At 41.5% G+C, this 14,585-nt stretch overlaps 1 protein-coding gene across 1 annotated transcript; it reads right to left on the reverse strand.

Moving 5' to 3' along the window:
- Window positions 1–128: 128 nt before the first annotated feature.
- LOC105893508 (ATR-interacting protein) lies at window positions 129–12,113 on the reverse strand. Its single transcript, XM_031568484.2, has 13 exons — window positions 11,237–12,113; window positions 10,860–10,942; window positions 9,193–9,363; window positions 8,656–8,774; window positions 6,352–6,494; window positions 6,149–6,223; window positions 5,865–5,988; window positions 3,789–4,505; window positions 3,291–3,433; window positions 3,080–3,171; window positions 1,469–1,555; window positions 631–889; window positions 129–437 (listed from the first exon to the last, which is right to left on the reverse strand). The coding sequence occupies exons 1-13, from the start codon at window positions 11,547–11,549 to the stop codon at window positions 364–366; spliced, it is 2,400 nt and encodes a 799-aa protein (XP_031424344.1). The 5' UTR covers window positions 11,550–12,113; the 3' UTR covers window positions 129–363.
- Window positions 12,114–14,585: the final 2,472 nt, after the last annotated feature.

Consider the following 14,585-nt stretch of genomic DNA (forward strand, 5'->3'; position numbering starts at 1 on the left):
CCTTTACCTTTAACACATTTTTATGTCAACAAATAAAGAACATGCTTTAAACCCAGTCTCTTGCGGGAATCAATGTGGTCTTAAAACTGTGTGCTACTATAGGCAAGGGTATATGACATAGGTAAAGATTCTGGATAAAGTCTTCCTTTAATTACATATGCCAGCTATGAGTTACACCATGACCATAAAGTTAACATACATATAGTTGACATACAGTAACACAAAAAGTTACACAATCACACTTAAGTAGGAAAATACAAACAGCCTCAAAAGTTCATAACACATTTATGACATTCTGGAGAAATAATTCAATTTGGTCATGTTCTAGTCCAACACCAATCCCTAAATGAAGAGATTGGGTCATCAGAAGCCTGCGTCAACCTCCATGTCTTCAACGTTCTCAGCCACAGAGCGACAGATTTCATCCAGTGCTAGTTCTAGAAGTCAAATAGGGAGACAAGTAAATACAGATATTATGTTTGTTTAATACTGATATGTCAAATAAGTGAAGGAAACAAATATGACTTTCTGTTGCAATTCTCCATATAGTTAATTCCACTACATCAGTACGGTAAACATATTTTTTCTAATGAACTCTTTTGCCCATTCGTTTTTTAAAAGAGGGCTTACCTTCGCTCTCTGTGAGGTTGGGGACCATGCGGAAAGTGTCCCTGATGGCTGGGATCATCTGCTCGTACATGTGCATCACATCCAGACAGTGGTCCGAGAAGTTGGAGTCGTTCTGCAGCAGCCAGTAGAGCAGCATGAGGGCCTCCCTAAGAAGAGTCACACCGGGCCCGGTCCAGTTCGCCTGCTGGCCCAGACGCCACTCGGCGCTGTGCATACGCAGCCACTGCCTGTGCAGCAGAACCACCAGGGTCCGCACCACCTGCCCACACATGCACCACAGGATTCATACATTTAAGGCGGCCATTTCCTTTCCCCCTAAAACAGACCCAAGCCTTGTGTGCAAAAGAGTTGACAAAATGGCTGTGGGGGAACATTTGACCGGGAGGAATCTGCTATACCCAAACCACTGTTACATACTATAGAAAAGTGTCTGCTAAATACCAGTCCTTAACCTTTATATGTACTTTACAGCGCCTTGCAAAAGTACTCAACCACACTGAAAGTCAAAATATACTTCCACATATTTTACAAATCAGCATCTTCATTGTGAACACTTCTGTACAAAATATGTAATTAAGTTTGTAATTTGTAATTAAGAACACAGTGACAACACAGGGTTGAGTAATTTTGCAAGAAACTGTATGTATGATTTCAAAATCAACAATTTCTCCTGAGTGAGAAGGTGGGAATGGGACCGGTGTTATTTATGTAACAATGAACCCACTTAAGATCCCAATTGCATTGACTATCAATCATGTCATCAATAGTTTGAAGTATGTAGAACTCAAAATACATTTTCAGGGAACACCGCGGTATACAACATCAGTTTCACATGTACCTCACTGTTGCATTGACAAGATGTCGCAAAATAAGTGGTCCACAGGGAGGCCTTCTGGATGAAGAGCCTGGACAAAAACCGGATCATCTGTCAATAAAGAAAATGATCACACCCATTTAAATCACATTCAATTGTCTTAACAATTTATTGATATCAGCAATCAATTTCTCATTAGAATGACATTGCATCTGTAGTCAGATGTGCAAGCATCTGAAGGTTTGAAACTAAGGTTGTAAAAGATAAAAACACCCCAATCACTCAGTTTGTGAAATTGTGGACTCAAAATGGCAAATTCTTCCCGAAGGAGGAACGCAATTAGTACAGTGGTAGGGATTTTTGCATCTAGCGAGTACCTTTGGAAGGCATTCAGTTACTCTCAGGACCCTGAGAAGATGTCAGTGCTAGTAAGGGTACCATTTCAAACGTTGGCTTTTATGACAGCAATGGAGGTCATTAAAAGGGTTAGTGGCGGTGAAAGACTGCAGGAGCGACCCCGGTTACCTCCCATCCAAGATACTATGGATGACATGACGACGCTGACAACAACTGCTCCATGTACCTGTCAGCCAAGTACAACGGCAGTCTGAAATGGGCAATGATGAAAGTGAAACCTAGTAAAGGTAGGAGTGTTTCTATCAGTAAGGGAACACTGGTGGAAGAGAGGTTTTATACTGAAGTTGAGGTGATTCCCTCTATTGTAGAAAAACATGTGAAGAGTTTAGGCAGGTGGTACAATTCCACATTGAGTGAACCCAGGACAGGTTTCAGAGCTTGGATCATGTATTGTGAAGGTTTCATTACTATTGAAAATACCAACTTTCCTGGTAAACTGAAAATGTGGTGCTTGCAGTTTGGACTTTTGCCATGCGTACGGTGGCCTTTGACTGTGTTTGAGATTGCTATTACAGAGGTGGAGAAATGAATAAGGCAGTTAGGAAATCACTTGGGTGCTACGTTGTCTAGGTACTGTAGCTTTGCATGGAAAGGGAATTTTGGAGATACCAATGACCAGCTAGGGGAGGAGTTCAAATGTGCAAAGACCAGCCTGAAGATGATGGTCACAGTCTAAGGATCCAGTAGGCAAGCACAGTGTTCCAACGATAAAACCAGGGAAGAAGCGGAATCCACGTCAGTGGTTCAACATGCACAAGGCACATTACAGCACAGCGATATCATTGGGCAGGTACAGGGCAGGGTTTGGATTAGGTGACAGTTGGAAAGCATGGGGTAAAGGCTACATTGCCAGAGAGGAAACCGATGGTGACAAGCTTGTTGTTGTATCCTGCTGCTCAGGTTCTATGGTTGGCCAGTGATGTTGTTTTGTTTAGCAGTTATGGGCTGCTGTCAGCGCATGTTGTACTGTGAAGGAGGGCCTTTATGGATCCCAGGTACAATATACGGTGCGTGTTGCAGTTGTCACCAGCCACTTGTGCGTTGTTGTTGTTGTTGTTGTTGTTGTTGTTGTATCCTGCTGCTCAGGATCTATGGTTGGGCATCCTTGTTATGTTGGTTAGGTTAGGCTGCAGGGTATGAGTACTTGAGATTGGTCACTGTGGAAAGTCCCCGACCAATAGCACAAGGAAGTTAACATCTAAATGAATGATGACATACCTCAATTTCCAGTTTAAACCAGTGATCCTCTGTAGTACTCTTATCTGGTCTGGAAATCACAAGCTGGAATATTTTGAGAAAGGGACAAGAATCTGAAGAGAAAAAGGTAAACAACAATAATACATTTCGATGACATGACCCGTCCATGAGTAAGTGAGCAGTAAATAGCAGTTTTCTTTAGCGTGGTGACGTTAGGGTGATGACCACTCACATAGATGAGAACAAAGCTTCTCTGCCATATCATCACTGCTGACTAAGATAGTCAAAAGTCTCACAGAGAGAAAGATGGTGTTGAATGTGGAGTCCAAAGATAGGCACTGTGACAAGGACTGACTTGCCATGAGACTGTCAAACCTAGAAAGAGAGGGGAAAAAAAGTATGGACAAGACATTAGAATGACCAGATCTAGAGGTAGCTGAGTGCACAACCCATCCAGGAATCAAACTACAAACTTTCACTTTCATTTCAGTTTTGGTTTCAACTTTCATTTAGCAAAATCGATCAAAAACAACAAACAATACACAATCTAGTAAACGGATGCGAAGACAACTTGCTTGAGAACAGTTCAAAATGTAAACTCAGCTTTTACATCATGTCTTGTATTCCTACTCCACGAAGCTGCTTCATTCTTTCAATACTAAGATTACATTTCTTTCATCTTGCTTGTCAAAAAGCTTCCATGCATTAGTCTGGCGTATGTGAGGCTCACCTTCGGAGCTGCCCTTCATCCGCTCGCTGTGCAAGCAAACTCAGTGTGGCCAGACTGCCTATCACAAGCGCCTCCTTTTGTGTGGTGCTACAGCTGTAGGTCGGATCTGCTAGCTGAACCAACCGCTTGAACAGAGGATGCTGTGGGAGTTTACGCTCTTCTCTCTCCCTCTCTGAGGCTCCCCTTCCTTTGGAGGTCCCTGGCTGCTGGTTGCTCGGTGCCGCGTTTGATTGCGCCAATGCTTCCATTTCAAGAGTGACCTCTTGTGATGGCTGGGATAGCAGAGTCTGAACGGCCTCGTCACTCTGAGACACAATGAGACGAACCGCTTTCACGCAGGCCAGGGCGATGTCCTCTTGGCTGAGTAGGGTCTCCTCAATGTTGGAGGACAGGGGGCTCACAGACGAGCTGGACAGGGAAATGCCACGTAGAGGACTCTTCACGGAGCTGTCCATAGTCTCCAATGTCTGGCAAAAGAGGCTGATGTGGTGCTCCAGTAATGGCAGAAGGTGCACTGCACCTGGGCAACTTTTGGCTGAAGTCAAGTGACCCTTGGTGTGCACCTTGGGGTGTGTAGGATAACCCAAGGCCAAAGCACTCAGGCCAGACATGGCCAGGCTCTGTAGCTGGTTGAAATGAGCATGAGGACGGGACAGAAGACGTGCGTCCGTAGAGCAGGCAGAGGAGGAGGACGTGCTGGAACCGCACAAGGACCCTCTACAAAAGGACAGGCAGTGGACAGGAAGTACATGTTGTTTACAATACAGTCTTATCTGAGCAAACCAGTGATGTTCAGGACTTGGGTCAAATACATGTACAAACAGTGCTTTTGGAGAGTATTCTGATGACTTTTTGGATAGTTTTAGATCTGTTTTGTGTGACAGATGTATTTTAGGTATTTTAACCTTTCACAAGTACCCCTTCAAGGCCTGTGGAGTCAGATGTGAATTGAAATATTTGTCTGAGGACAACTACAGTGGCCTTTGAAAGTTTTTTGAACCCCCTTGAAGATTTCTGAAAATCTGCATAAATATGACCTAAATGAGATTAGATCTCGGATCTTGAAAGTTATAGAAATTGATAAAGAGAAGCCAATAGTACATTCATTTACAAATGTAATGTTTTTACCAGACATTAAATGTTAAAAAGTATATGAACCCCTCCGTTGGATTTAGGTCCAGACTTCGACATTTCGAAACGTTACATTTCCTCTCCCTTAACCGTCCATTGGTGGACCAACGTGTGTGTAGAGTCCTTCTCCTCTCTGTTGAGCTGTTCCTACTAGCATAATGCAGAATTCATAGTTATGTCAATGACGACGACATGTTGTCCTGGCCCTGATTCGGATTTTCAGAAACCTCTGTGGGCGTCACAAACTTTCTAGCACCACTGTATAGGGGAATCTGTCCTAAAAAGTGGGTGGAAACTGCTGTGTTTGTTTGCAATTTTGAAACCAATCCTAAAAAGTAGTGGTGCTGGCTCAAACAGCAAAAAGCAACAATGCATTTCCACCAGGCTGAGGGCAGGTTGCAGAAGCTAACCCCTTAAACTAAAATGGACCCCTTGCTGCCCCCTGGACATGCGCTCTCCCCAGTATGTCACTATTGTTCTGAAAAAGCGAAGTGCTTTTAACTAGGGCTGAACGATTAATTGCATTTGCGATTTAATCGCGATATGATAGAACGCGATTTTCTAACCGCAACCGCAAAAATTCATTTTTTTTTTTAAGATGGTACATTTTGCACACAGTGTTTAAAAAGTGCATGCCTAGTGTTTTTACTTAAAATGACTTTTTTTAAATGACTTAAATGCACAGTGGCAAAGCCACCGATTTGTTGTTCTTGTTTCTGTAATGAGCAGTTAAATAAAAATGTAAAATGTGGGAAAGAATATTTTACACTAAATGTATCTAATATTGTGTTGGTCATATTTAAATCATTCATTACGTTTTGTTGGGAAAAAAAGAGGATAAAAAAAAAATCGCATATTAAATCGCAATGGCAATATTTTGGTAAAAAAAATCGCAATTAGATTATTTTCCCAAATCGTTCAGCCCTACTTATAACATAATTCTACCTCAGAGAGCCGTGCTGAGAGAGGAGTCCGCACAGTGAGTCGGGGCTGATGCACAGCAGATGACACAGACCCAGGGAGCTGGGGTCCAACGGATGTTGCAGCAACAGATTCAGCAACACTGACCCTGCATTAGGACAGAGAGGATCAGTTTTGGTCCACAAAATCCCTGTTTCAAAGAAAGCCACTTCCCTATAAATGACTACGCCTGGTACTGTCGATGCTTCACACGTACTACTGTGCTGAGACGGAATGTTCATTTGCCTATGTGATGCAAATAAACTCACCTTGCTGGAGCTGTTGGACAGGGAATGTGTTTATAGGTGTTTCTTTTTCGAAACCATCTCTGGTCTGTTTGGTACCTGAAAAACACAAAAAACACAACACAGCCTGTCAAAGATTAATATACCCTGAAATATCTTCATTACATGCAACTTAATACTGTTTTAGGATACTGGTCCCATGATTTTTCACATTATGAGGACCCTACCATCTGCAGGACAGGACTTCAGTGGGGAGGGTCTGACAGACAACTGCGCTGTAAAGGTCTCCTTGGTGATGAATGGACTGCCTCCTGGAGAAACATGAGTCTCTCTGTCCTGCTGCAAAGTGACTGTGGAAGTCATCTTGGGGCTAGTAAAGAGACACATACAAACAAAGGCTACACTGAACCTCTGTTGCCTTCTACAACCATGATCATACACATATAGCACAGACTAACCCCCCCCCCCCACACACACACACACTTTCCTCTACAGTGCTTCCAGTGATTAATATCCCATTTATTTATTCTTGACTGAAGGTATTTGTATAACCCGACACTTCTTTGTTCGTGTTGCTTTTCCGACCATTGTCCATTCTTTGATTCTCTCAAGGGCAAAAAAAAGTATTCATGTCCCTTACAAGATGAATTGCGTAAGTAATTAGCCCCTTTAAAAAGTGACTCACCTAAATAATCACTAGCACAGCCAATTGGTTTTAGAAGTCACACAATTAGCTAAATGGGATCACTTGTGTGGAGTCAATGTGTTTCATGTGATCGTAGTATAAATACACCTGTATATGGAGAGTCCAGTCACTGGTGAATAAGTCTCCTGGCATAAACTACACCATGAAGACAAAAGAACACTCACAGCAACTCCACGCAAAGGTTATTGCCATCACAGTAACAGTTAAAGCCATCATTAGGAAATGGAAGGAATATGGCATAGCTGTAAATCTGCCAGGACAGGCCGTTTTCAAAAACTGAGTGGCCATGCAAGATGGGGACTAGTGAGGGAGGCTACCAAGACACCGGTGACTCCTCTGAAGGGGGATTATAAGCTGCCGTGGCTGAGATGGGAGAGGCTGTTCACATAACCTGTTGCTCAGGTTCTCCACCCAGGGTTAGTCACAGATTTATGGGAGAGTGGCAAAGAAGGCCACTGTTGATAAAAGCTCATATGACACCTTGGCTACAGTTTACCAAAAGGCATGTGGAAGACTCACGAGGAAGAAGGTTCTATGGTTCTATGTTTGGAGTAAACCAGTCAGTGCACATCATCAGAAACACACCATCCTCACAGTGAAGCATGGTGGTGACAGCATCATGCTGTGGGGATACTTCTCTGCAGCAGGCCCAGGAAGGCTTGTTAGGGTGGAGGGTAAAATGACTGCAGGAAAATGTTGGGAAATTCTAGGAGAGCCTGAATGCTGGCGATAGATTAAACAGTGTGGAAGATCACATAGCCAAAAAACCTTCAATTGAGCAAGGCTTGCTGCTTGCAGTTATCTTGTTAGTTATATAACTTATTTAACATTTTAATAATAATACGTAACATTTTAATAATAATACGTGACTAGCGTTAGCTAGTTAATTCATGTCATTACAGATTGGCTAGGTTCCAACAGTAACCTACTACAATATTGGCGCTATAACCTGGTGACCTAATGTTACAGAAACAAACCCCTAAAGAACACTATCAAAATCAGCTCGTATAAGGTCAAAACAACACACACAGATGTATTCATTCACTGCACAGCATTACCAGACGTTTCCTGCGTAGCCTCAGTACCATCCAATAACAACTGAAACAGTTCATTGCCTCTACAGTGCAAGAGCATCATTGGTCCACAATGTTAAGTTGCTTGTGTCTTTTGTCTTAGGATGAGTTGATGGGCTTTTGCGTTCTTAGATTGGGACCTGTGCACTACTCCCGTCTCAACTAACTTAGAGTCCCGTCCCCTTCAGGTCTCATTTCAATATTCTAGATCAGGGGTTTCCAACCAGGGGTCCGTGGCCCCCTGGTGGTCCGGGACGGCATTGCAGGGGGTCCGCGACATGAGCCTATGTTGATTCGTTTTTTTTTATAAATATACCTGGGCCCGTCGACATATTTATGTCTGAATAGCCGAGTCGCATTGCCCAAAATACTGATGTAGACCAATATTCAGCGAAGAAATTACACTGACAAGTATCATAGGCAGAATATGTGTGCGGGGGGAGGGGGCGTGGCGGCGGTTACAAACATGAAAAAGAAGGGTACGGGACTGAAAAATGTTTTGGGCCGCGGATTACTTTCTGGTCAGAATGGTGGTCCCTGGGACAAAACCAGTTGAAAACCCCTGTTCTAGATGGATCTCTGCACTTGTGTACTGTACATACTGTAAGCCCTTCTGCCATCCATGGGATGATATTAAGAATGAATGATTAGTCCACAATACATCACTGTTTTTTTGCGGGTAGTTCTCAATTACAAAGGTTCTGAACTTCCAAAAGTGTGAATACCATACAGGCACTGTGAATAAAACAGACCTGTTTTTGGCAGAGGGTGTTCCAGGGAGTTTCCCTCCTCTCTCCGAATGTTGAAGTTTGCTTTTCATTTTGTTCATTTCTGCCTCTTTAAAATGAAGCTCAGACTGCAGGGATTGGATCTGCAATAATGGAGGCCACTTCATCAGAGATCAATATAGACATTATCAATGCAGTAAGACATTATTGATAGATAAGGACCTGAGACAAAATGAATAAGGAACACTGGAGGAAACGAGTAGTAGTTGCCTCAGTTGCAGACAGTGTATTTGTTACACCAATACAAATCTTTAATTACCATAAATCATTAACCCCTATGGCAATGATTGCCTTGAATAATTCCATACAAACTGTGTGCCTTTTTTTGCCTCCTTTCTTCTTTAATGTGATTCTTTAGAAATCATTAGGTAGAATAAGTATTTAAAAATGCAAAACCTCACCAAACCCAAGATTATAACATTAACCTCACTAGTATTCAACTCTTTTTGCGAATCTTGCATATACTGAACTGGACATTTCAGAGAAGTACACCTAAGTTACCTTCTTCGAGAGCTCCTTCTCTCTGTCACTCTGGGCTTGAGACTTTTCCTTCTCCTGGTGATACAGAGCCAGTCTCTGCTGCTCCTTCTCCTGATTGGCCAGCCTGATGGAGTCCCTTAAGACACGGATCTCTCCATTCTTCATGAGGATCTCCTCCTCTACCTCCTTCAGCTACCGTACACAGACATATTTTAAGTTTTGTATTAGTCTGTTTGTATTCATAAAAAATGATCTCATATTGTGGAAACAAGATGGCAATATGGCTGTAATTGTGTAATCGTGTTTCTATCTTGATCACAATATTTGGCTATGTACACACTGTTTGTGTCAGATTTAAACAGAGATTTACGTGATGTACTTTTAACGTCTGTTTCACCGAGTTATGAATCTCTCTCCATTCATTTAGATAGGAGCTTGATCTTGTTTTGGCGTTGGCATGGCCAAGATGGCTGCCGAGTGGCGCTACTTGCCTATGAGGACTTTGATATAGTTGTACTGTACCCTACCCCCCCACCGTCTACACATCTACAAAGGGTATCCGTTCAAGCTAACCTTTCATTTTTAAAAGGACAGACTACAGTGCATACTATGCTTGATCTAGGCACTGGCATGTATGAGCAGAGCGACAGGTGGAAAGTGAAGGAGCTGCTAGAAATAAATAATGATATATTAATTGGAATAATTACAAAGGTGTGTGTGTGTGGACACCTTATACAGAATCATGTAAGAAGATTTTGTGGAAGGCAAGTCACTGTCGATAAACTGATCCTACCTTGGATCCTAGGCCTATCTGTGACGACATGTAGGGCTACTCATTGAGAATCATTAAGAAACTTAAGCACATTTCTTTCAGAGAAAAGTTGTATTTGGTTTTTATTTCTACTGGTTTAGAAGCAATGGAACAATGCCAGTTCACATCCACCAATAGGCATTTTGCGCTAGATTGATCAGGTATTAAAGTGTACAAAGTTTTAGCATGAAATTCTTAATCCACAGATTTTTGGTCGCCAAATTGGTCGCACACTAGAGCCCGGAACCGCTTCCTCAGAAGGACCTATGCTATTGAGGTACTTGTAAAACCTTATATAATATTGGATTTATCTTGATATTAGTTACTATAACTTTAGATAACATGACATTAGTGTAGTGAAAGCGTTCGTTCGTCATTGCTCTTTTGTTATCCATCAATGACGGGCCTCCGAAATGAGGTTATATAGGCCAGCCTACAATTTATTATTTCTTTATGTAGCACAATGTGATTTAACACTTGAATGTGCATTTACAGTTTTTATATTTTGGGCATATAGGTGTGAAAAATATCATTAAATTAAGTTACTCACTACTAACGAGTAGTCGTTTTATGATATATTTGATGGGTACTTTTACTTCTACTTGCGTCATTATTATTATAAAGTAACAATGCTTTTACTTGAGTACAGCTTTTGCTTTCCCTACCTACCTCTGCTTGGAATGCAATGCATGATATTCATACAATCTGAAATACATTTGTATGCAAGGCTCTCCACTGAACTGCATTCGACTAATAAAACACAGTGCAAAAGAAATAATATTTAGCTGAATAGCAAGACTACAATTATCATCATCATGTTGTCCTTGTTAACAAGACATCACAACACAAAACTACAAGGGATGACCAAAACACCCACCTTTTCCAAAAGGGTAGCATGTTGTGCTTCCAATTTGCTGTAGCAGCTTTTTTCTCCATTCCTCTCAACTGACTGGCCATTACCTATCGGGAAGAAGACAATAAAAAAAGATTGCAACCTAATGAGATATTAGTAGTCAACTGCTTAGTAAATGTCACCTGTCACATCTGTTTGACACCTGCACATGTGATCTGTATAGAGGGGTCGCTTAGCTGTACATGTCACACTATGCAACTTCATGGGTATGGAATCAATGTCCTTATTAGCACTTTGGTCTACCAGTGGAGCTACGATAACACATTTTACTCTTTGTGACTGCCCAGGGGGGCACAGTGGCAACGTTATAAAGATACCACTTCAGTACCACCTCGACTTACCAGATGTAACGCTACGTCCATGACTGGTCCTGACGTTGCCGATTTCAACACCCCTGCTCGGTCCGGGATGGTTTGAGAGAGCAAATGTTCTTCTGCCCTCTGGTTTACTGTGTCCTCCTGGACAACGTACAGGATCTACGGGAGTTTTAGCAACTGTGCCCTGAATATTCCGGGTGATGGCCTGCGATGCTATAACATCTATTTCATTCAGATCGTCTTGAGTAAAATCTTCTTCGTCCGAAAATGGATCCGGGACAGCATCGTGGTGGTACTCTTTCAGTCGTTTACTTGGGGGATATTCCATGAGTAACATAGGATTAAGTTAACGTTACTGCGAGAAAATAGGCAATTCAGTACCGTTAAAGTATATCTTGTCGTACTCCAACACTTTTTCTTCATGCAGCTGCGACAGTGACTACTGGTAGTTTAAGAGGGTATCTGATAACCTTTGCCAGACTAGAGCCGCTGAATTAAAACTGCTTGACATCGGGCTTAGCTATGATTTAGCTACTTTTCTCTGGCTAGTTAACGCTACATAGGTTTCATCTGCGCGAGGGCTCCCAAGTCTCCAAAGTACAGACTATGTTGAGGGTTTACTACGATAGCTAAACAGCTAACTTAACGTTCAAAAGAACGAACGTGTCCTATGCCCATAACTCCTCGCTGCGTTAACTTACTTTGGTGGCCAGCTAGCTTGCAAGCTAATAGGTTACTCGTGTAGGTATGAGTGAAACTCAGCCTTTCGTGTACTGTCTGAAAGTTTCATACACGATAAGGTGATGTTACAATAAACAAGGCAGAATGAACGCGCTATGATCGAAGTCCTCTGCTGTAATGCATGGTGCTGATACACTCTTTTTCATTGGTTGAATAATGTTGTGGTCATACGGAAAGCTAGAAAGGACAAAAGAGTAATTTCAATCCACAAAAGATTTTAGGATGCCCCAAAAGATTTTAGGATGGAAGTATCCGGAATGAGACAGAGGCTACGGTCGGATAGTTCGTCTTTTCCCAACCACTTTTCCTTGACCTCGATGGAAAACCTCGAGTTATCTGGATGTGAAGGAGAATTCATTATGACTTAGGAAAAGACAACCGCGGTGCCAAAAAAATGAGACTGCACTTACACTAGGCTACCAATTGTGCGAAGGTGGATGTTTATGATGTGGGTCACGTTGATCGGTTGTAAATAATATTGGGCGACAGACAGCGCATGCTGTGCTGTGTAACGGATCCTGGGTACAGCATGTGACGCGTGTTGTGGCGGTTGCCAGCCAGTTGTGTACTGTTGTTATATCCTGCCACCCTTGCTATCCTTGTATTAAGTAAAATTGCCACCATGGCACCATGTCAGCTAAATATAACTCAACAAAACTAAACATAACATCTCCCTCTTTGTCTCTTCCTTCTTTGTGACATTGTAAGGCATTACTCCTGATGAAGTGGTCACATTACCTGGTGTTAATTGTTTATCTAAATGTTTCATAAATTGATGTTTAATAACGAAATTTCTCTCTCTCTTATAGTGTGACCTTTGCCTGCAAATGCCGATGGCTGTGAAAACATTGTTCCTCATCATCATAACCATTAAGTACATATACACATATTAGGCTGTCTACTTACTTTGTGTCTTTTCTTCCCCTCCTATTCTAGACTCTCCGCTGTGGGATGCTGCTGTAGTCTCTCCACCTGATCTACTAGTAGAAACCTTCTGCCTACACCTACCCATCCCTACCACACTGTCATGCATGAATTCTACCCCGCTATTTACCCGTAATGTAAACTATTGGCACCATTAAAATAGTTTTCTGTCTCATTTTCTGCTTGCCCTTGTAATAGTAACCTTATGAACACAATGTATACCAACTAAGCTGTTTTACAATATTTTAATGCTCTCTCCCCATTTTATCCACTATTAATTTGGTAGGTATCATGTATATACCATCTTTATGTGTGTATGTATCGTGTATATTTGCCACATGTGTACTAGCATGCTCATACGCGTATGAATGAATCTGCCATGTTTCTGATTCTCTCCTCTCCCTCTCTCCTCCCTTCCCTTGGCTATATCCCTTCCTTTTGTTTTTGACTATCCGACCAGAGTGTGCTAATCATTTATATTATTTGTCAATCCTCCATTCCTTCTTTACTTTCTACCTTCATTCCTTCCTTCTGTTAGCCTAGCCCCTCCCTCTGATAAAAAACATGAAGGAAACGAGGAAGGCATGCAACGAGGATGGAGAAGTCAAAGAAAGACATGAAAAATGAGAGATGCTTGCGCACACACACATCATTTCTTAGAGATGTCAATTACTAATGACAAACCTGGTGGTATCAACCCTGTCATTATATCCAGCATAAAAAAATAAAGGACCTTAAGATCAAATAAAACATCCGTTCTACTGTAGATTATGTAATTGTCATCTGTGAGGCAGCAAACAACAATTGGGGTTGTTGCAATGATTTGTACCTACATTGACACAGGTCCACATTTAATTGTATTATTCATCATCATTATTTTCTTTGTCTGAAATGCTAAATGCTAACATCACAATAACACTTAAATCCATAAACTAGACTAAATGTGCTATTAAATGAATTCCATCCTGAATAAAGTACAGTAGAATACAAGTTATTATAGTGCAAAAGAAAGACACGATTGCACACCAGCAAGTATTATTCATATAAACCCATCTTTGAAAAAACAGCATGTTAAGAAGTAAAAGCTTCAATTATTTTAAACTCTGAATTGAATAAGGCCTACTTTATGTCGAAGTCTGTGGAAATTGCAGACAATATTGACCTAGATAGAAGGCTAACCATACTCCAGCTGTTGAAATCTGCTAAAACATGGAGAATTCTCAGTCAAGAAATATTGTTAACAAGGTGTAATATTTTGCTGTTCTCATGACATGGTAGGAATGTATTGTTTTTTAAACACGCTCCTGTATGCAACACAATCATCAATGTTTTGTTAATATTTGCCATATTTGATGATAATTCAAGCATATGAAGATCTTTATTTGGTTTGACCGATCATTTATTTTCATTCATAAACCGCATAAAATCTTATTTTGAAATTGTAGGTTGACAGATGTGAAGAAACAGAGAGGGGAGGGGAATTTCACTTTGGGCTATACCTCAAGCATTCTGAAATATTTGCATTGAGGCGCCAAAAGTACACCTTGTAGTTGTAACCACAGACATAAGACCCATCTCTAAAAAGACTTTCCACTTGTATTTCCTCGCTCATATGTCCTCCTTTCCTCATCTCCTCTTGCACAGTGTAAACTCCTGTGAATAATGCGTCTCGATCAGCAAATGAAAATGATGGAGACTAACACTCTGG

Source organism: Clupea harengus, chromosome 5, assembly GCF_900700415.2.
Source record: "Clupea harengus chromosome 5, Ch_v2.0.2, whole genome shotgun sequence".
NCBI lineage: Eukaryota > Metazoa > Chordata > Actinopteri > Clupeiformes > Clupeidae > Clupea > Clupea harengus.